Genomic DNA, 21,427 nt, shown 5'->3' on the forward strand with positions numbered 1-21,427 from the left:
TTCTTTAAGCATGGCTTCAAGTCCAGGGGGTGAACTCCTATTATTGTTGTAAGAATTCCCATAAGAATTACCATAGTCGTTGCCATTATTATAAGGATATGGCCTATAGTTGTTACTAGAATTGTTCCGGTAAGCATTGTTGTTGAAATTATTATTTTTAATGAAGTTTACATCAACATGTTCTTCTTGTGCAACCAATGAAGCTAACGGAACATTATTAGGATCAATATTAGTCCTATCATTCACAAGCATAGACATAATAGCATCAATCTTATCACTCAAGGAAGAGGTTTCTTCTTTAATTTACCTTCTTACCTTGTGGAGCTCTTTCCGTGTGCCATTCAGAGTAATTGATCATCATATTATCAAGAAGCTTTGTTGCTTCACCAAGAGTGATGGACATAAAGGTACCTCCAGCAACTGAATCCAATAAATTCCGTGAAGAAAAATTTAGTCCTGCATAGAAGGTTTGGATGATCATCCAAGTAGTCAGTCCATGGGTTGGGCAATTTTTAACCAGAGATTTCATTCTTTCCCAAGCTTGAGCAACATGTTCAGTATCTAATTGTTTAAAATTCATTATGCTACTCCTCAAAGATATAATTTTAGCAGGGGGATAATATCTACCAATAAAAGCATCCTTGCATTTAGTCCATGAATCAATACTATTCTTAGGCAGAGATAGCAACCAATCTTTAGCTCTTCCTCTTAATGAGAAAGGGAACAATTTTAGTTTAATAATATCACCATCTACATCTTTATATTTTTGCATTTCACATAATTCAACAAAATTATTAAGATGGGCAGCAGCATCATCAGAACTAACACTGAAAATTGCTCTCGCATAACAAGATTCAAGAAAGCAGGTTTAATTTCAAAGAATTCTGTAGTAGCAGGTGGAGCAATAGGTGTGCATAAGAAATCATTATTATTTGTGGTTGTGAAGTCACACAACTTAGTGTTTTCAGCGTTGGCCATTTTAGCAACAGTAAATAAAACAAACTAGATAAAGTAAATGCAAGTAAACTAATTTTTTTGTGTTTTAGATATAGCAAACAAGATAGCAAATAAAGTAAAACTAGCAACTAATTTCTTTTTGTATTTTGATTTAGTGCAGCAAACAAAGTAGTAAATAAAACTAAGCAAGACAAAAACAAAGTAAAGAGATTGAGAAGTGGAGACTCCCCTTGCAGCGTGTCTTGATCTCCCCGGCAACGGCGCCAGAAAATGTGCTTGATGGCGTGTATTTCACACGTTCGTTGGGCAACCCCAAGAGGAAGGTATGATGCGCACAGCAGCAAGTTTTCCTCGAAAGAAACCAAGGTTTATCGAACCAGGAGGAGCCAAGAAGCACGTTGAAGGTTGATGGCGGCGGGATGTAGTGCGGCGCAACACCAGGGATTCCGGCGCCAACGTGGAACCTGCACAACACAACCAAAGTACTTTGCCCCAACGAAACAGTGAGGTTGTCAATCTCACCGGCTTGCTGTAACAAAGAGTTAACCGTATTGTGTGGAAGATGATTGTTTGCGAGAAAACAGTAGAACAAGTATTGCGATGATTGTATTTCAAGAAAGAGAATTGGACCGGGGTCCACAGTTCACTAGAGGTGTCTCTCCCATAAGACAAACAGCATGTTGGGTGAACAAATTACAGTTGGGCAATTGACAAATAAAGAGAGCATGACCATGCACATACATATCATGATGAGTATAGTGAGATTTAATTGGGCATTACGACAAAGTACATAGACCGTCATCCAACTGCATCTATGCCTAAAAAGTCCACCTTCAGGTTATCATCCGAACCCCCTCCAGTATTAAGTTGCAAACAACAGACAATTGCATTAAGTATGGTGCGTAATGTAACTAGTGACTACATCCTTGAACATAGCACTAATGTTTTATCCCTAGTGGCAACAGCACAACACAACCTTAGAACTTTACACATCGTCCCGGTGTCAATGCAGGCATGAACCCATTATCGAGCATAAGTACTCCCTCTTGGAGTTACAAGCATCTACTTGGCCAGAGCATCTACTAGTAACGGAGAGCATGCAAGATCATAAACAACACATAAGCATAACTTTGATAATCAACATAACAAGTATTCTCTATTCATCGGATCCCAACAAACGCAACATATAGAATTACAGATAGATGATCTTGATCATGTTAGGCAGCTCACAAGATCCGACAATGATAGCACAATGGGGAGAAGACAACCATCTAGCTACTGCTATGGACCCATAGTCCAGGGGTAGACTACTCACACATCACACCGGAGGCGACCATGGCGGCGTAGAGTCCTCCGGGAGATGATTCCCCTCTCCGGCAGGGTGCCGGAGGCGATCTCCTGGATCCCCCGAGATGGGATCGGCGGCGGCGGCGTCTCTGGAAGGTTTTCCGTATCGTGGTTCTCCGTACTGGGGGTTTCGTCACGGAGGCTATTTGTAGGCGGAAGGGCAGGTCAAGAGGCGGCACGGGGGCCCCACACTACAGGCCGGCGCGGCCAAGGGGGGGCCGCGCCGCCCTATGGTGTGGCCCCTCCGTGGCCCCTCTTCATCTCTCCTTCGGACTTCTGGAAGCTTCGTGAGAAAATAGGCCCCTGGGCTTTGATTTCGTCCAATTCCGAGAATATTTCCTTACTAGGATTTCTGAAACCAAAAACAGCAGAAAAAACAGAATGGCACTTCGGCATCTTGTTAATAGGTTAGTTCCAGAAAATGCACGAATATGACATAAAGTGTGCATAAAACATGTAGATAACATCAATAATGTGGCATGGAACATAAGAAATTATCGATACGTCGGAGACGTATCACCGGCCTCCTCGACTGTGCTGAGCTGAAACTCTCCCAACGGTTATATTTCTCCCTAGCCTATAAATAGGCCTTCTTCCACCTTCGGTTGGACAAGTTCTTCCACTCTCTCTCCTCCATTGTTGACTTTGAAGAACTTGCCCTCTCTCTTGATTCCCCCCATGATTCTTGCTCATTCTTGAGGGATCTAAGAGAGAAGATCTAGATCTACAATCCCCACCAATCCATCTCTCCTCTAAGTGAGGGGAACCCTTTGAATCTAGATCTTGGAGTCATTTGTTGATCTCCTATTTGTTCGTCCTCTCTAATCTCATCCTAGCATTTGTTGCTCTGGTGGGATTTGAGTGTGAAGGATTTGAACACCTCTAGTGTTCTTGATTTGCATCATTGCATAGTGTTGAGCTCTCCACCACGATTAGTTCGAGTGAGAGACCGTGAGCTTGTTACTCTTGGAGGGAGACCTCCTAGTTTGCTTGGCAGTTGGTGCTCCGGTGACCTCTTCGTGGAAGATTGTGAAGAGGCCCGGGCTTCTCCTTCGTGGAGCTTGTGAAGTGGTTGTGGAGCTTGCCATCTCCGGAGCGGAGGAAAAGCTAACTATAAGGAAAGGGCCATTATCCTTCGTGGGTGTGGCTCGGAGAATAGGGTGAGCCTTCGTGGCGTTGGGGAATCCTTCGTGGGACCTCCACTCCTCCAAACGTGACGTACCTTCTTGCAAAGGAAGGGAACACTGGAATACATCCTCGTCTCCGCGTGCCTCGGTTATTTCTATACCCGAGCTTACTTTCCTTGTGATAGCCATCGTGTTTGAAGTACATATATCTTGCTATCACTTGTGCTTCATATATATTGTGCCTGTCTTGTTTAGCTCTAGTTGTTGTTGTTGCACTTAGTTGAGCCTAGCATATTGAGGGGTTGTGCTTGTAAACTAAACGTTAGTTTAATTCCGCATTCTTACAAGCCAAATCTGTAAGAGTTTTTAAACGCCTATTCACCCCCCTGTAGGCGACATCTCGTCCTTTCAGCCCTGAAGCATATCGGATCAAGATGTGTCAAATAGCCAGATTGTGGGTGTTAGATCGCGGCGATTCCATGTAACCCACCCCCACGCGCCCCCGTCAACTCACGCATTAACATGAACTGCAACTCACATCAACGACTTGTATACTACAACATGCAGTGGTATGCTAGGTCACCGCAGTTTTTCGGGTGGTTTTTTGGATTTGGTGGAGGACGGGGACCTCCCGCCTCCGCCGTCCGCCGTGGGACGGCCTCTTCCGACGGCAGCGGGGGTAGAGGGAAGCCGGGTTGGCGGGGTTTGGTGGCGGCGGCGCGGTCGCGTCAGGAGCGGCCCGGAGGTGGCTAGGGTTTCGCAAGTTCAGTCTCCCAGTGGTCCTTGCAGAGAGAATCAAGAAAACATATCTCCTCAAGAGCCAGATTGTGGGTGTTAAATCGTGGTCATTATCGCTACTCCACGATTCCATGTAACCCACCCCCACCCCCACGCGCCCCCGTCACCTCACGCATTAACATGATTCGAAACTCACATCGCACCATGCATATAAAACCGGCGGAGAATACATTTATAGATGCACATACACACAACTCTCAGTGTACACAACTCTCAGTGTGGAAGTACCCTGAGTGCACTTGTTCATAGATCAATTAAACACCACCACCAAATATGAGTAGAGTCATTGTCCGTGTTCATCAAAGGGCCAAACATGTATACACCGTTGTGTCCTTCTGTGCTACCAATCAACTTTCTTTTTTTTGCATGGTACTACTCTATAAATCTATTGCCGAAAAAACCACAACACTGAGAAATAGCTCATAGATAGCGTGTTCATAGAATTTTTTAGATGACTGAATATATTTTGTGGGAGTATGCACGTGTGTGTTTTGTGCGGTTGAACTAGTTGTTTGTTTTGGGGGATATTGTTTTACTTAGAAATGAAAACCGAAAACACAATAATGAAGTTGTGGTTTTTCATTATTGTACTACTCATCAAATTGAAGGAAAGAACTGCTGAAAATGTTTTTTTTCTTTGAGGCGCCATTTTCAGCGACGTCGAGCTGAATCCGGACCATCAGATTCACCCCCCACGCGTCCACACGCCTCTCGCTTCTTCTGGCACCTCCCCTCCCCAAACGCGCAGATCCCCAACCGCAATCGCTCCCCGGAAAAAGAAAACAAGAAGAGAGGAAAGCAGGAGATCGATGGCGGGGGAGTACCAGGAGATGGCGGCGTCGGTGCCGCCGGCGCTGAAGGCGATCACGCTCACGCACGTCCGCTACCCGCGTGGCGACCGCCTCGGCCTCTTCCTCGCCTGGGTCTCCCTCATCCCGGTCTTCATCTCCCTCGGCGGCTTCGTCTCCCACTTCATGTTCCGCCGCGAGCTGCAGGGCATCTGCTTCGCCGTGGGGCTCCTCCTCTCGCAGGTGCTCAACGAGCTCATCAAGCGCTCCGTCGCGCAGTCCCGCCCGGCCTACTGCGAGCTGCTCGAGACCTGCGACTCCCACGGCTGGCCCTCCAGCCACGCGCAGTACACCTTCTTCTTCGCCACCTACCTCTCGCTCTTCGTGCTCCGGCGCTCCACCGCCAGCCGCGTCACCGCCGCCCTCTCCTGGCCGCTCGCCTTCCTCACCATGCTCTCCAGGGTCTACCTCGGATACCACACCGTGCCGCAGGTGACAGCCCGCCCCTCGATGTTTCTTTCGGATCCGATCTGATGGAATTTGGATTCTTAATTCATGCACTTATATCTAGGCAGTGTTTTTTTTTTTACCGTCAAAATAGTTTTAGGGCCTGCCTTTTGGAATGCAGGAATTGGTACATAACAAATCAACTGAATGTCATGACAAGATAATTTGTTAGGGATCCTAGGGAATTTAGTGTATGAAACCATCGAAATTTTGGTAGTCTTTTTTATTCAATAGGCCTGCGTAGGAATATTCCCTATAGATTGCGAATCCAAGAAAATCTCTTCGAAAATCCTTCAATCTAAAGGGGCCATAAAGCGTCTTAGCTGTGTTTTTCATACTCTCTAAAGAAATGTTCCTGAGTTTGAAATCCTTGAACAAAATATGTGTAATTAAGATGCGTCCAATGTTTTTTGGGTAAATTTCTAACCACATTTCAAAATATGTATAAATCTCGAATGCTACAATTCTCCATGGAAAAAGCAGAAACGAGAAGATTTGACTAAATTATTCTTGCTAAATTTGTCGTTCTAGTCTAGCAGATGCTCCATGCTATAATTTATGATGAAAGGAACGATTTTTCTCTGATAAAACAGTCCCTATAAACTTCTAGTGCCCGTTAAACCACATACGGAACTGTTTAAATATAACCTAGCATAAAGAGTTATCTTTAGCTTGGAAACAGATTTTTGCTACACTAGAATGGGCTTTATTTAGAAAAGCGTCTAGTTATTGCAATTAGCAGCAATCTAATTATGGCATTTGCCAAGAAAAGCGGCTATACGACACCAGCTGCCAAGTGTTTTCTCTTGTCTTTGATGATAGGCTTGCGCGATGTTGGCGTACGGGAATAATTTTGGTGATTTTAGATGTCAAGTTGCATTTTTTTGTTGCCAATAGGGCTATAGGAGTTCTGACTTCTGACAACCCGTGGTTCCCATGAACAATTTTGCAAGTTTCTGCTGTCTGCCTGTACTAGACACTTCCCAAATGTTACTGGCAACGTTTAGCATTTGTTTTCAACCTTAACAAAATGCCTGGTTAAAAACCAATTGGTATAAGACAAAGCTGGGAAAAGATAGCGAGCTATTACCATCTTTCCATTTCCATGGAGCAAAATGGGTCAAACCACTATTAAAATTTAAAAGTGGTTCTTTCATGGTAGAATTCTTCCTCAATCAGTCAGTGTGATCTGACTAAGGATACCCTCCTTTAGAAAATTAGGTCTTTATCTGCATACCTACTTGTACATCGTTTTGAATCTATTACTTTTATTCTAGTCAAAGTATCATGACTGCCACTGAAAATCTTAAGAAGTTTCACTTTAATGAGTTCATCAGGTTTGCGCGGGAGCAGTAGTGGGCCTTGTATGTGGTGCTATCTGGTACTGGGTTGCCAACACCATTCTTGTTGAATACTTCCCAATGATAGAGGAAAGCGCAATTGGAAGGTGGTTGTATATCAAGGATACTTCACATATTCTAGATGTGCTCAAGTTTGAGTATGACAATGCAAGGGCAGCACGGAAGAAAGTTGCTACTGATTGAGCATGTAAGCCACAGCATATCTAACATTTTGCTCATTCATCAGATGCTGCTCAAACTTCGAAATTGCATTTGTTCCATTTTGCTCATACATGGAAGCATTCTCGAAATTCGAGATGCTTAGTCCAATGGTCAGTGAAATGATTGCTGTATATTGAATTGCAGTTATTTGCCAGTGCACCAACTTAATGGTATTGCTTTCTTGACATGGTTTAAATATTACTATTAAGTTATTGGAGGCTTCTATTAGTCTAATATTTATCGGACCTAAAGTTGTCGTGATCCAGTAAGCTTCACCACATATTATCATTTTGTCATAACTGATGATGTACAAATAATAAGAGATAATCAGCCTTTATTGGTTTTACCATCTTTATTAAATTATGTGATGCAAAAGGATTTTCTCATCTTTATATGATCTGACATCTGATAATAGACTCTTTTCTGTCATTTTCAACTTTGATCAACATTTATTCAGGGATATAAAATCACTTGGTCTTATCTCATTATGTGGAATATCTTTGCTTATATTCTCATATCAATGCAGGTTCTGCTTTTGGATTATATGCCTGGTTTATCTCAGGGGTGATAAGATCTTAACAACTTATGTGGCGATATTTGCGTCGTTGGAGCTGGACACTGGCTACAGTTTTATTAGATGAGATACCATTGCATTTTGGCACTTTGCCTTTTCTGGTCACAAGCCATTGTTCTGTCTAGATCCAGACCCTTATTTATTCAGATAGTTTGATGATGATTGATTTTTGTTTGCATGTACAAAATGACCATAGTAAACTATACCTGAATTACTGTCGCTGGTTCACTCTTCCTTTGTACTTGACTGAAGTGCATGCACACCAATGTTACTGAAACGTGAAGAAAACATAAGTGGTGTATTTTTTTTCTTAAGCATGGGCAATGGTGATTGTCGAAATAACGATGTATAATGTGTCAGCATTGCAACGAAAGAATGCAATGTTACACAACATCTGTTTCTTAATATAGGACGCTTCAGGGACGTACTATTTATCGGCCTCCCTGGAAGTTGCTTCACTACAATACTTGTATAAATCAGAACCGGGACAATTACAAACCTTATGAGCAAATGAAAAGAGCGGAATGTATACTACAGTACTACTTGATTTCTCCTTTACGGTAAAACTAGAGGCAGTACAAAGCTCACTTGAACAGAATGTTCAGCAGTTCATCAAGCATGTACACTTTTGATCGCTCACAAAAGACGCCAAAAATAAAATGTCATTGCTAGGCAGACGTCTCTTTGTTTCTGAGAAAACAAAGCAGTCTTCGACTTCTTCCACAAAGAAAGGTGGCTTAAACGAGACACATCTAGGCCGATAGGTGGATGGTTGGGTGATACACATGTCAAAATCTTCCACAAACTCACAAGCAAAACAAAAGGTTAAAGTGCCACGTATTATCCATTTATCAAGCTTCAGACATCAGGTCGATAGGTGGATGGATGATAGGATGGGTGATACACAAGTCAAAAACTTCCGCAAACTGACAACACAGGGTTAAAGTGCCACATATTATCCATTTTTCAGGCATCAGACATCTCTGACTCCTGATTCGCTGTAAGATCCGCTTGGTCAGAGGTGGTGGCATCAGGAGTGTTGAGAGAGGGGCTTTGCTTCCTTTCTGCCTGCAGTGACCGGCACAGGGACTCGAGCTTCTCCTTTTGGTTCTTATATTTGTCCAGTTGCTTCTTCATCACCTCACGCTGCAAAACCCAGCTCAAGAGCATCAGACGTAGTGCAACGAGTGCATACAATTTTCCTAGTATGCAGGCTGAGGTAATATCATACTAGGATTCTACGAATGATACTACTTGCACATGAGTACATGCATTACCTCCTCAACGAGCTTCACAAGAGCAACATCTGAGTTCTCGCATTTGCTCTTCAGGGCTGCATTTTGCTTCCTAAATTCTTTGATTACCTTCACCATCTGTAAAAGATACACAAAATACTTGTTAAGCTCTGCAGACAAAGTAGTAAGCACAAAGGTCCAAAGCAGATACAATGGTACTGAGCATGAGCCCAGTTGAGTTGTAGAACACCTGTTCCATCTCCCTCCTGTAAGTCTCAAAGGTTTCATTGCTTTTTGATAGAGCATCCTGAAACGAAATAATGAAACAGTTAGCATTTACACCTATATAAATACCCCATTAAAATGAATAAACAAGAATGCTGTTTATATTACATGTTCATCGAGTGGGGGAAATCCACCGCTAAGATTACACTGGAGCAAAGGAATAAGGGAACTGAGAGAAGGATCTTTCTGCTTAAGTACCTGAAACTGCTGAAATTTTTCGCCATCGGCAGCTAGCTGTACCCGCAGGGTCTTCTCAGTACTGACAAGTTGAGAAACTTGCTCAGCGTACAACACCATTTGGGCATGTTCTTGTGCTGCCTTCGCTTGATGCTGTTTAATTTTCAGATCAGCAAGCTCAAGTTCCAGCGTCTTTTCTTTCAACTGCATATATGATGAGCCGATGAGAAACAAATGTTCACACAAAGTACAACAAACAACACACAAATCATGGTTTTGGGCTTCGTGGCAATATTGGAGAAGATACTCATGGATGAAAACTTGCAGGATATAAGCAGCATACCTGATGAGCATATTTCTGCTGAATGATATTATACTGATCAGCAAGTTCTTTGAGTTTATTTCTCAGGCTACAAAATAGCAGCCATCAGTGTACATAAAAAAATATTAAAATAAACTGATTGGTGAAGAATATAAATGTATCCATCACATATATATGTAATGAAGTTGCAACTGAAACCAATGAAACTCTTAAAACTGAAGACATGCCTAAGTTGCGTATTCTTACGAATTGTTCTCTTCGAACTGAGCAATGCATTCATTTTTCTGCTCCTCAAGCTTGACACCAACAGCCTACAAAATATCATAAATAATGGTAAATAAGGAAGGACACTAGTAAACAGTTGTTCCAGATTATTGTCATGTAATGTATAACTGACCTTCATAGCATTCTCAAATTTGTCAGACATGTCCGTCCGAAAGTTCTGCCCCTGTGTTGACACCCTTTGGCACTCTTCCTGAACAAAAAAAAAGAGTAAAAACATATCACAACTAAACAAAAGTGCAAAACAGTTATACATACTAATTTACGACTCGGAACTAATTTAGCGTACCTTTAACATTTTGTTTTGACGCTGAAATTCCCTACAAAGAGATTCTAATTTTTCTTTAACTGCAATAGCTGCAAGAGATCAAATGCAAACAATACATCTTAGTGAGTAGGAAGGATTATAGTAAAGCATACAAGAGTTAAAGAACAGATTACTCGGGTATTTAGTTATATCGAATTGTTTTATTCTAATGAAGGCCCAGGAAATTTTTTTTTTTGACATGATTACATGAATATTAGAGAACATTATTCCATTTAAACAAAATGCAGCTTAGTGTTTGGACCATAGTTTTAAAAACTGGACCGGTGACGAACTGGTCAAGCTATCGTTTCAGTGGTCTGACTATTGGTTCATCGGTTCAATAGCTGGACAAGAAATTGAACAAATAGATTTATTTTTAGTAGTGAAATAGAGAAATAAACTAGCCAAGTAGTACAACATCCATCGTTTCATCACTAAACTAGTGCAGTCCAGATCATGATAACAGGATGAAAAAACACAGGAACAGAACAGTATCTGAATGACATGATATGTTTGAATCCTGCATGAACATCAGAAACTGTTTGTTTATCTGGTTACACCATAGGAAAACCACATGAATTTGCTTTAGGGCATGGACAACAGAATTTTTTCTAGATTTCTAAGCTTTTGCTAAAAATCATACAGAATTGTGGTCCTTGTTTTTCAATCCCATGTGCCTCTATAAGAAAATTTTCTATTGATTGAAAATCCAAGAAATTCCTTTGAATCCTCCATCTAAAGAAGCCATAAAGCATCTTAGGGTTTTCGTGCTTTTAACAGAAATGTTGATGAATTCTAAATCCTTTAAATAAAATATGTGTAGTTCAGATGTCTCCATTTTTTAGTTAATTGTTAACCAGATTCCAAATAAATATAGAAATCTACATAGTAACAAAGTAATCATCTAATACATCGTCCCAATAGATAGAACGGAAGACTTGTCCATGGAAGAAACACAAAGGAAAAGATTTGGCTAAATTCTTCTTGCTAAATGTGTATAATCTAGCAGATATTCTATTCCATGCTATAACTTGTGATAAAAGAAAAGGAAGAAGGATACATGTTAAGGTAGGAAGGATTTTATGAGTGTAAAATACAAAACCCTAATTCAGTGTTTGCTTACGTGGACTTTGCTTTGTTCTAATGAGAAGAATCCAGAACAAAAAATTCAAATTACCACTTCCTCTATTCACATGAATGTTAGAGAATTCTATTCCAACAAATGTACAGTTATAGTGTTTGAACAGTGAATCCTTAACTGAGAGTAAGCATTAGTCCCGCCTTTTCAGACTCTAAGGTAAAATTTGCTTAATTAAGACAAGACTTTCACCAATATGTTCATCTGTGGCTTATGAGACAGTAAATTGATGTTCGTTTTCAGAATTACTTTCTCATGGTTGTGATTTTGTATCACATAAACCACTTATTAGTGGAGCAATTGTCGGTCAAAGTCCTGTCATGAAGAATCAAATTAAGACCAACATTCTGAAATGGAGGTTCAACAGCTGGAGAAATAGGCATTGGGGTCATTTTTCATTTTTCACATAGAAGAAATAGAGACTTGCCTGCATCCCTCTCTGCCACCACTCTATGGTACCTCTGTGCAAGTTCCAGCAGCTCCCTGTCCTTCTCCAGCTTACTGCCCTTCTTCACAGCCTTACGCTTTGGCTCAACACTCTCCTACGAAGTCATCAATCCAATTTAGCAAACACCAAAACTCTTAAGAACACCAATATAACAGACAGAGACAGCTAAACCATAGACATTCCGGCATTGGCAACCTTTTGGATCGCCAGAGGTTCTGCTTGCTCTACCACAAAGCTCTCCTTCATCGAATCCTTAGCCTCTGCGCCAAGAGCATCAAAACAAGGTGAGCGCACAAACATAGTCCAAAGATCAGGTGCCATGGGCGAACGCGCTTAGGTTTCGCCCTGAGCCGTAACTGACGATGTGGTGTTAAAAATACACAACAGCATACCAGGTAGCTGTGACCTGTGAGTGCGTGAGGTAGGGACTAGGGAGAGGGGGAGAGAATGAGATCACCTCCTATGTCTGCGGCGGGGCCCTGCTGCCCGGGAGCGCTCTCCGGCTCCCAGGCGACGTTCAGATCGAGGCCCCGAAGGGTATCGGCGGCGGCGGAGGAGGAAGAGAGAGCGCCTAGGGTTTCGCCGCCGTTGTCGACGGTGGCGGCCTCGTGATCGGGGCCGAGGGCGGGATGAGGAGAACCGGCGGCGGCGGGGGCGGGGGCGGAGGAGGTAGGCGGGACCTGGTCGGCGGAGGAGCTCTCGACGAAGCCGTCGGGGAGCGCGTCCGCCTCCGGGAGACGCGTCGCCGGCGAGGCTTCCATTGGTGTCTGATTCGCAGGGAGAGCCGAGAGAGTGAGGTGTCGCCGCGCAGCCCTCTATTCCTGTCGCTTTGGGCAGGTTTGGGGAGGAAGGTTCGGACTCTGCTGCCGAGTGCCAAACTCCCAAGCCTACGCGTGAATTCGTTTCTATTTGTTCTAGTATCAGAATCAAAAAATGAATGATCATAAGTTCAGAATCGAATTACACGTTGGTTTGCAATACATAGTTTCCCCTCAGAGGTACTGATACAATTTCAGCATGAGACTAAGAGCATCTAAAAGTGGCTGAAACCGAAAAAGTCAAACGAAAATACGGGTTTAGACCGAAAGAATGGAACCCGAACTCGCGGCCTGACCCGTAAAACGAGTTCGGGGGTCCGAGAAACTCGGCGGCCGCCCTATATTAAAAGAGGCTGCGGAGGGGAGTTCGGTTTCAAACCATACTCCCCTCCGGCGAGCAATCCAGCTTGCAGCAGCCACCACCCCCCGCTCCGCGATGACCTCCCGTGGTGGTGCAGCAGGGCGCGGCGCGGGATTGGGCGGCATGGACTCGCCGTCGCGGCCCCCCGTGTTCCGCACCGACGCGGAACGCCGGAAGTGGAACCGTTCGGAGGGCACGCGCAAGCGGAACTGGGGGCTCACACCTCCAGGGAAGCTTGCGAGGTACGGCAACGGCGGCGAGGGCTCGTCGTCCGGCAGGCACCTTCGACGAGGAGGAGCTCGTCCCCGCGCGGTCGCCGACGTTCTACGCAGGCGACTACGTCCACGGCTCCGACGAGGAGTACGCCGCCATCGCGCAGGTGGCATCCATCACGGAGGCGGAGGCATGAGCTTGCTGGTGTCGGGAGGAGGTGGACGCCATCCGCCAAGTTCGCGAGTTCGAGGCGGCTAGCCACGAGCAGCGTGTCCGCCGCGGATAGTCGAGCTTGAAGACGAGGAGTGAAGCTCCTCACCCGCGTCGACGCCGTCGTCCGCCTCGACGCTCCGCCACCACCGACACCGCCGCGCGCAGAGGCCAATTTGGCCACATTTTGCTTCAAACTAGTTAGCGCGGTTAGGTGCAGTAACTAATTTAGGTTTTCTTATCGAATTATGTAACTAACGATGCTCAATCGGAGCATCAAATCCATCTATATATATGATTATCGATCAATTTCTCCACGATATTTGAAATGCACTTTTTCGGTTTGTGTTTTACCGGTTCTGCTCTGTGCCAACGATTTTACAATCCGTAAACATCAGTTCGGTGAACTGAACTCCAAATTTTCAGTTCACGTGTTTACGGGCTCTGCTAGAGATGCTAATCTTAGCCAAAATGGGTATACATTTTCATAAGTGAGTACTTGGTTTTGGACATACATAACAAAAAAAAACAGCTAAATGAGACTATCTAAAAAAATAACAATTCCTTCCTAGTTTCCCCTCAGCAATCCAGGTACAATTTCAGTATCCTCCATGCTGCCAGCCACGCAGAACAGACATACACCGTAAGCAAGCTACACATGACACCTATGCCAATATGCAATCCAGCATCCATTGGACTCCATCTCCGCGAACTTGTAAAATCTAGCGTGCTGTGTAAAGACAGTGCCGCATATGCTGACTGCTCGCTTCATGCTAGCATGTATCTTCAAACGGAAACATATGAGCTCAAGCATCAACTTGCTGATCGCAACGCTCCTGTTGAGTCTGTAGGATATGCGGCAGAGGGGCGGTTATCTTCAGCGTCTGCAAAGCCAACCACAAGAGGTTAGGAGAAGACGACAGCATCAAAAGTTACTTTGATCTTGGATCTCTCTTTAATTCGAATACACCTGTTACTGATTTTCAGTCATTGCCTTTGTTGCTTAGTGAACCGAAAAATGTAAGGGGGCTAACAAGAAAATTATTTGTCGATGTTACTTGAAAGGAAGGAACAAAAAGATGATCAAACATTGGATTATGCAGGAAGAAAGTAAGGGGATGGAACATCAACACTGAACCGGATAGAAGAAAGGATCTTCTACAGGAATTTGATATCTTGGATGTTGTTTTTCTGAACAAAATCATTTAGATGGAGTGGAGTAGACTTAAGACACGGCATCAATACCGACTTTGATCTGGATCTCTCTTTCATTTGAGTGGAGAATAATACCCAATTTAGAAAAGATTCACTTCTCAATACCTTATTTGTAGTTGGATGATAAAGGACCAGCCAATGCGCATGTAAGTGATACCCACAGTCTCCAGGAACAGGCTGTAAAGGTCTCTCATAACCTCTAAAAGAGGCTCATAAAATTAGATAAGCAAAATACAGGAACAGGGGGAATCATCCATGGAGGTGTAACCTCAGCAGAAATAATAAGTGAAAGAATTACCCGTCGTATGCGAAAGAAACATCCGTACTACTAGATTCCAGGTCATCAAATTTAGGCTGCCCACCAATACCATAGAGAGGATCATCTGATAAATCGAAGGAAGAGAAATCAGGTGGTTCTAAACTTTGGAATGTATGTTAAATTTTAATGAAATTCGTGTCTACCCCCAATCCTGGAAGACAAGAGCTCAAGTACTATTATGCCCAAAAATAAACAGAAGTCTTTGACTTACCAACAAGAGGGTGTCCAATGTATGCAAGGTGTATCCTTATTTGGTGAGGCCGTCCTGAATGAATTTCAACCTGCACCAAGCGAGGAAAAGAAAGCGTGACATATGTAAAACCATAATATCTATAGAGATATACTGTATAAAAGTAGGACAGAACACCAATATAAAAAAAATAAAGCATCGCACCTGAACCAGCGATTGATTTTGCTGTGCAAGTCTCTCAAGTACGCAAACTTTGCTCATTGCTGGCTTCCCTGAAAAGTGATAATGCATGCTAAAACTACACAAGAAATTTAGCAATATTTGCTCGATATAACCTATATTGTGATTCCAGTAAGTTCATTATTGGCTCAGTGAACTTGTAGTACCTGAGGAACATGCTACATAAAGACCCTCTGCAACTCCAGGGTAATGAACCAGTCCTATGGGTTGAGTAACCACATCCTGCAGGTTTAAAGGAAAAAATTATACCTATGTATTTGTAAAAATCCGTTATACACAACCTTTAAGAGAGATATCAGTTTGATACTGAATAGAATAATGGTGAAATTCATAGGCGCGAGGGCGGTAGGAACAGCACCTCATCATTTTTAAGTATACCAGTTACTAATGCTCGATAGAATTTTGAAATTTTTCGTTCTTTGCCGACCTCTGTTTCATCCCTATAAATTGAATTAATCATTTACTCAGTACTGGATGGTGCTAACAGTAGACATTGTTCTTTTCAAATTTAAAATAGAAGATTGTGCACCTTTTCTTCCCAGCATTTATAGCACCTTCTGCAAAATAAGAGGCAAGTCGAACTTTGGCAAGCTTTGTCTTGGCACAAAGAAGTAGACCTAACATGGAGTACACAGGTCATCAGCAATAGCGACGACATTAAATATGGCAATGCAGCGGTAACAAACATTTTGCTGCGAGACACATATTTTAACCAAAAAAAATAGTAGGAAACTGAGGCTTCATTGTAGAAGAGCTCTTTGTTACATTATGGTAAGAAAAGAGTTTGTTATCATCCCAGTGAACAACCCATCATGTTAATAATATTAATAGCTTACGAGTTGTGCCTCTTCTGAGATAGTGTATGGAATAAAATTTTGGCATTAACACCTTGCAACATTTCAGAGTAATACCAGGAATAGGCAATATGCCCTTCTACTAGATCCTTGGTTTCACAGGCAAGACACAAAGTTCATGTATGCTAGACCTCAACTGATCATCTACGACGCAGAATTTCTGGGTAGGAGGGAACCAGATAAAACAAGAAACAACCTGATGTGCCCCTTCCTAATCGATGAACAGGTACAGGATGCAATTGCACATCTTTTCTCTTGGAGCGGCTTGATGGGGGCATCTTCCACTCTTTCCACTGAAGCTGTGCTAGAACAGTGCGCTGCTGGAAGAGTCCTTTAGGCAGAACTTGCAAACCAGAAGGCTTATTAAGGGCAACCTGACAAAATCAGCTGATTTCTGACTATGACTATAGCTTCATGTGTTATAACTAATTTTAATAAGCATATATAGGAATGAACGGAGATTCACACTAGCCAAAAATCAATCAATACTCCCTCCGATTCATATTACTTGTCGTTGATTTGGTAGAACTTTGTAGTAAACCAGCGACAAGTAATATCGATCTGAGGGAGTGAATCATTTGCAACTACAGTAGCAACTCCCCTCTTGTGCAGAAGTCTCTTGTACATACTTCTCTCTTATTAATAAAGCTTTGATGACGGGGCATCCCATACAGTTTTCAGTTCAAAAGAAACTACCGTAACAATAATAACAGACAAGCATGACAATGGAAAAAAGACGTGGCTTGCAAAAGTTAGATGAAAATCAGATGCGACTTGGACCTTGCCAACCATCTAGGCTAAACCACGGTAGGACAGTATGTGTTTTCATGCAATTTAGCACGAATTTCAGGTTGATGTGCATACCATGTCCTCATCTTCATAAAGCACTTGAAGAAAATGTGGTGCAGATGGCTCCTGCCATGCGAGGCGATGATATATCAATTTAGAACCCTCCCTGAAAAACCAGATCCAAATGAAATGCATGTCATAATGATAACACTTTTGTTCCAGAAGAAGAAAAGTACCGGAGGATCATATCTGGATCAGTGACAACTTGACCATCAACTGTTATCTGCAAACATAATCTTAAAGCTTTCATCTGTACTCCAACTCACATGTGAAGTAAAATTCCGAAACATACTAATTAGCTACAGCACATCACACAATTTTCTCATGCGTGTATTTGAGACGCTCAATAGCTCAAAAAGGCAAAGGGAGAAAGCATCAGCATGAATGATCATATAAACCTCACAGCTAGAAATGCATACCAACAAATATCAACTAATTGCAAAATTAAATTAAGTAAATAAGCTACACTAGTACATACGCACATCTTAATACACCAGCCAAAGGACCACACACGAATATACAAAAGAAGGGTAAAAGAAAAACAGAAGGGCGAGCGAAATTAGCTACTGGTTGGATGCTGCATACTCTGCGTACCTGGCCATTACGAATCCTATGAATCCACCTGCAGAGGCGACCGCCACCACAATCAAATCAACACGCTCACGGTCACGGAGATTAGCAAGTGAGCGTAGCCATCAGATACATACCCGGGTAATGGCGCGGAGCTCTTGTAGTTCTCGGAGTAGAACTCGATCAAGGTGGTGGTGGTTTCCGCATCTGCTCGCGTGTGAAGAAATCAGAGGAAGTAACAGAAAGAGAGCGGAGGAGGGAGGGAGGGGTCGGGAGGCTGACCAGCGCACCGGAACGTGTCGGTGTAGGAGAGTCCTTCGTTGAGCTCCGGCCATGGCCTCCCGAAGGAGTAGTTCGCCTGCGACAGCGAAGTTTCTCCGGCGTCGGCCATCGCGTCGGCCGTCCGGGTGAGAGGGGAAAAAAAGGTTCTGGGAGTACAATTGCATATTAGTCCACTTAGTCACTAGATTTCTCATTTCATGCACAATGAGAAACTTAGGGCATGATTAGCGGTAGACATTCGAAGGCTTGCATCGAATTCGCTCCAGTGCCAAACATTGCAGGATATCTGGCATTGGCCTTTGCTCAAATAGACAGAGCTCGATCATTGCAAACGAAGGAACACTCGACAAAGTCATTTGCTTCACCGGTTCGATATTTAGATTACTGCCAATTCTAGTGTTTGGATGTTCGTGCAATTGAAACTTGGAAAGGAGAGCCACCAATGTCAATTCCTATGTGTATGGTGAAAGTGTTGACTCTGCAGTCTTATAAAAATATGATCATTATACTTTGAATAATTATAGATCACATAACAATCAAAATACAGATAAAATAAACTTTCCAAGATGACTAATTCGCCATTTGTGAATCTTGCTGCCCGGAGCGTTCAATGCACGCATCTTAATAGTAAAGCGAAGAGACAATATAAAATATCTGAATCCGAGCTTCCCTCCCCTTTGTCTAGTGTTTGGACAAGGTAACAATTGATCGTGAATTCGTGATACATATTGATTAGATTCCAAGAAATGTCATACAAAATCTGATTGCTAACATGTACTGTACGGCTGTACCAATTTATTGGCCCCTTGGTAAGTCAGTATTCGATCCACCACAACAATCTCATAAGTATGCAATGGCCGTCTCATATCGCTACAATCACTGATTTATTCCTACAGCTCAAGGACCCTCAAACTAATTCTCTCTATATAGCTGATACCGACAAAGCACAACGGTCTGATGTTAGTGTCTTCCCAGACTCCTTTTCATACTCGGACAACAACATCTGAAGGGTAATTATGGAGAAACAAGACCAAGAAACTGCTTCTAAAGCCTTTTAAGCAGGTTCCCACTCCTCGGGGTGGTAAACGACACTTTAATTCACTTATTCTCATTTGGTTTGGGAATTCTCTTGTAGTCGTAGCTGTTTATGTCCACCTTTTGCTGCAAAGCCTAAAATGCAGAGATAGGGAGCTCTTCAGTCAAACCAATCATGGAAAAAATGGCAAACATCGTTTCTTTCAAATATGATGAACACGGCATTACCTTCAGTTCATCCTCTAGGGAGAGGTTCTTAGGCTTATAGGCCCCTTCCACCGGTCCTGTTCGGCTCAGAGCTTTTGTCGTCTCTACAACCTCCCATTCTATATCCTCCTTTTCCTTTGTTACTTCTTTGCTGCAAAGTACAAATGAGCTAGCACTGTCAAATATGTGAAACAAAAGGATGCTACATGAGCATCATAATTTTGGCCAGTGTAGAAAGCTGAATGACTTACCCTCCCTGTATAAGATGACCTAGACCAACCGCACCAAACACTGTCAAAGAAATGAGTGGAAGGCCATATCGAACAAATGGATGTTTCCGTCCCCATCGTTTGAATTGTGAGGCTTGCTGAGTGATCTTAGCAGCTGGTTGCACTGGGTCAACTTTCTGAGTTGTATTCATCACGGAATTTGACCTTTGCAATGTAACTGCCACAAAAATAGAAAGTTGAATTAACAGTTTTTTGAGGTGGAAAGGTCATAACAGTCAATGATAAGGAATATCAGGAACAAAGATTTGTTATTGGGTAATCAGGATGTTCCAGTGTAAAATGGTTTACGATCAGTCATGTTGTCAGATTAGCATGTACAGAAGTTGTAGGCTTTCAAAGACAGCAGAGCAGACAAAGTTTTAGCAGAATATGAACATTTTTTTGTCAACAATGACTGGGCAACTGACTGCACAGTGTCCGTGGAGTAAGATAATGTTGGCATGTTGGGGTTAACTATCATGAACACCATGCAGTGTATTAGCATATAAGGTACCATTTTACTGCATACATGAGCACGAAAACAGCCTATGAACATCATAAAATAATAAATATTACAATACAAGCATGGTGCCGTTGTTTTTACTTGAGAACAATTGAAATAAATGGAAGGTCCCTCCTCTTGAAGATACGCCCCTCTCTCAATTACCAGATGACCAACCAGGCATTGTGTCCCTCCTGCTTCACAACCCTGTGCTAGCTAGTTTTTCACTACACCTGAATTGTACAGTGGTGCAAGTTCTGCTATGGGTTAGGGATGTGCAGCAGGCTACGGCTGACCATGGTCACATCTCACAGCACACACATATACAACAGTAGAACATGGAACTCTGAATGAAGCCTATCCATCAATCATACTGTATTGTTGCGATTTTGCCTTCCTGTACTCCCACAGTTCATACGGCCTCATGGTTAATTTTTGGTTCACGCTATTTGATCAGTTAGAACAAGTGAGGATCAGCTAAAAGGTTAATTTTGTGCCCAACCTGTGCTTGATTCAATGTGTGAAAGAACTGTCGCAACCCTAAACCACGCGAAGACATCGGTAAGTATAACTGATGGATGCAGACATCTAAAATCAACACCGTCATACATCCATTTTACAACATATATTGCAGAAACTAAGAGAAAATACCTTGGTTTGGGCGGAGCAGGGAGGCTTTTGGGGGAGCGAAGAGGTGCAGCACGGCCGGAGGTGCTGCGAGGCGCAGGGTGGACTACCGGATCTGGAGGACGGAGGTGGAGCACGGCCGGCGCTAAGAGCTGCTCAGGTCGGAGGTCGTCGGGGGAGGGGGGACGCCGGCTAGCGGGGACCTGCGAGGTACTACTCCACCGAATCCATAGAGGAGCGGCGACGGCGAGGCAGGACGGGAGCGGCAACGGAGGAGGCGAGGAGCATGAGACGGCGCGGCGGCGTTGGGGAGCCCTAGTGGGAGAGATCAGAGGGAGCGAGCCTGTAGCTTCGGCTTTGAACGTGCAGTTTCTGCCAAGAGCCTGTTAGAGCGTGTCTAACAGGCCCCGTATAACCCGCCCATCCCGTAAAATTCCGGCGGGATACGGGATCGGTGCGATTTTAGGTGTCTAGCAGGCCCCGTATTCGGGCCGGCCCGTTTCGGCGGAATACGGGGCCCAGGAAATCGGTCCCGTCGCCCCGTACTTATAGTGGGCGCAGGAACCTCTCACTCGCAACCCTAGCTCCACCGTGCGCCGCCACCTCCTCCTCCTGCTCCGGCGAGCAATTAGTCGCTCCCCCGCGCCGCATTCCACCCGAGCTCAAGCATGGACCCCCGCCGCCGTAGTAGCGCCTCGCCGGCGAGCGGATCGAAGCGATCCCGCTCGCCGGACATCGTGGAGGAAGCGTGGCGGCTTTTTTGCAAAAGATCCGCCGCCGGCAGCCGTCGCGCGGCCTGCAAGTACGACGGC

The 21,427-nt window shown here is 43.6% G+C and overlaps 4 protein-coding genes across 4 annotated transcripts; 1 reads left to right on the top strand and 3 right to left on the bottom strand.

Moving 5' to 3' along the window:
* The first annotated feature begins 4,915 nt into the window (after positions 1–4,915).
* Positions 4,916–7,888, top strand: LOC127295857 (lipid phosphate phosphatase gamma). The gene is made up of 3 exons (XM_051325854.2): positions 4,916–5,509; positions 6,862–7,072; positions 7,613–7,888. The coding sequence occupies exons 1-2, from the start codon at positions 5,039–5,041 to the stop codon at positions 7,066–7,068; spliced, it is 678 nt and encodes a 225-aa protein (XP_051181814.1). The 5' UTR covers positions 4,916–5,038; the 3' UTR covers positions 7,069–7,072; positions 7,613–7,888.
* A 592-nt stretch (positions 7,889–8,480) lies between these two features.
* On the bottom strand, positions 8,481–12,738 carry LOC127295854 (uncharacterized). Its single transcript, XM_051325852.2, has 11 exons — positions 12,312–12,738; positions 12,050–12,114; positions 11,834–11,948; positions 10,251–10,318; positions 10,077–10,154; positions 9,926–9,990; positions 9,701–9,767; positions 9,379–9,561; positions 9,146–9,202; positions 8,938–9,033; positions 8,481–8,806 (listed from the first exon to the last, which is right to left on the bottom strand). Exons 1-11 carry the CDS (start codon positions 12,613–12,615, stop codon positions 8,627–8,629), a joined length of 1,278 nt encoding a protein of 425 aa, XP_051181812.1. The 5' UTR covers positions 12,616–12,738; the 3' UTR covers positions 8,481–8,626.
* Positions 12,739–13,918: 1,180 nt separating this feature from the next.
* LOC127295856 (RNA pseudouridine synthase 5) lies at positions 13,919–18,145 on the bottom strand. The gene is made up of 14 exons (XM_051325853.1): positions 17,976–18,145; positions 17,831–17,900; positions 17,718–17,745; positions 17,300–17,346; positions 17,139–17,229; positions 16,471–16,648; positions 15,950–16,037; positions 15,779–15,860; positions 15,567–15,642; positions 15,385–15,452; positions 15,202–15,271; positions 14,970–15,054; positions 14,777–14,870; positions 13,919–14,340 (listed from the first exon to the last, which is right to left on the bottom strand). Exons 1-14 carry the CDS (start codon positions 18,082–18,084, stop codon positions 14,263–14,265), a joined length of 1,164 nt encoding a protein of 387 aa, XP_051181813.1. The 5' UTR covers positions 18,085–18,145; the 3' UTR covers positions 13,919–14,262.
* A 534-nt stretch (positions 18,146–18,679) lies between these two features.
* On the bottom strand, positions 18,680–20,997 carry LOC127295858 (uncharacterized). The gene is made up of 4 exons (XM_051325855.2): positions 20,640–20,997; positions 19,469–19,664; positions 19,239–19,368; positions 18,680–19,145 (listed from the first exon to the last, which is right to left on the bottom strand). The coding sequence occupies exons 2-4, from the start codon at positions 19,636–19,638 to the stop codon at positions 19,074–19,076; spliced, it is 372 nt and encodes a 123-aa protein (XP_051181815.1). The 5' UTR covers positions 19,639–19,664; positions 20,640–20,997; the 3' UTR covers positions 18,680–19,073.
* Positions 20,998–21,427: the final 430 nt, after the last annotated feature.

Source organism: Lolium perenne, chromosome 4 (genome assembly GCF_019359855.2).
Source record: "Lolium perenne isolate Kyuss_39 chromosome 4, Kyuss_2.0, whole genome shotgun sequence".
Lineage (NCBI taxonomy): Eukaryota > Viridiplantae > Streptophyta > Magnoliopsida > Poales > Poaceae > Lolium > Lolium perenne.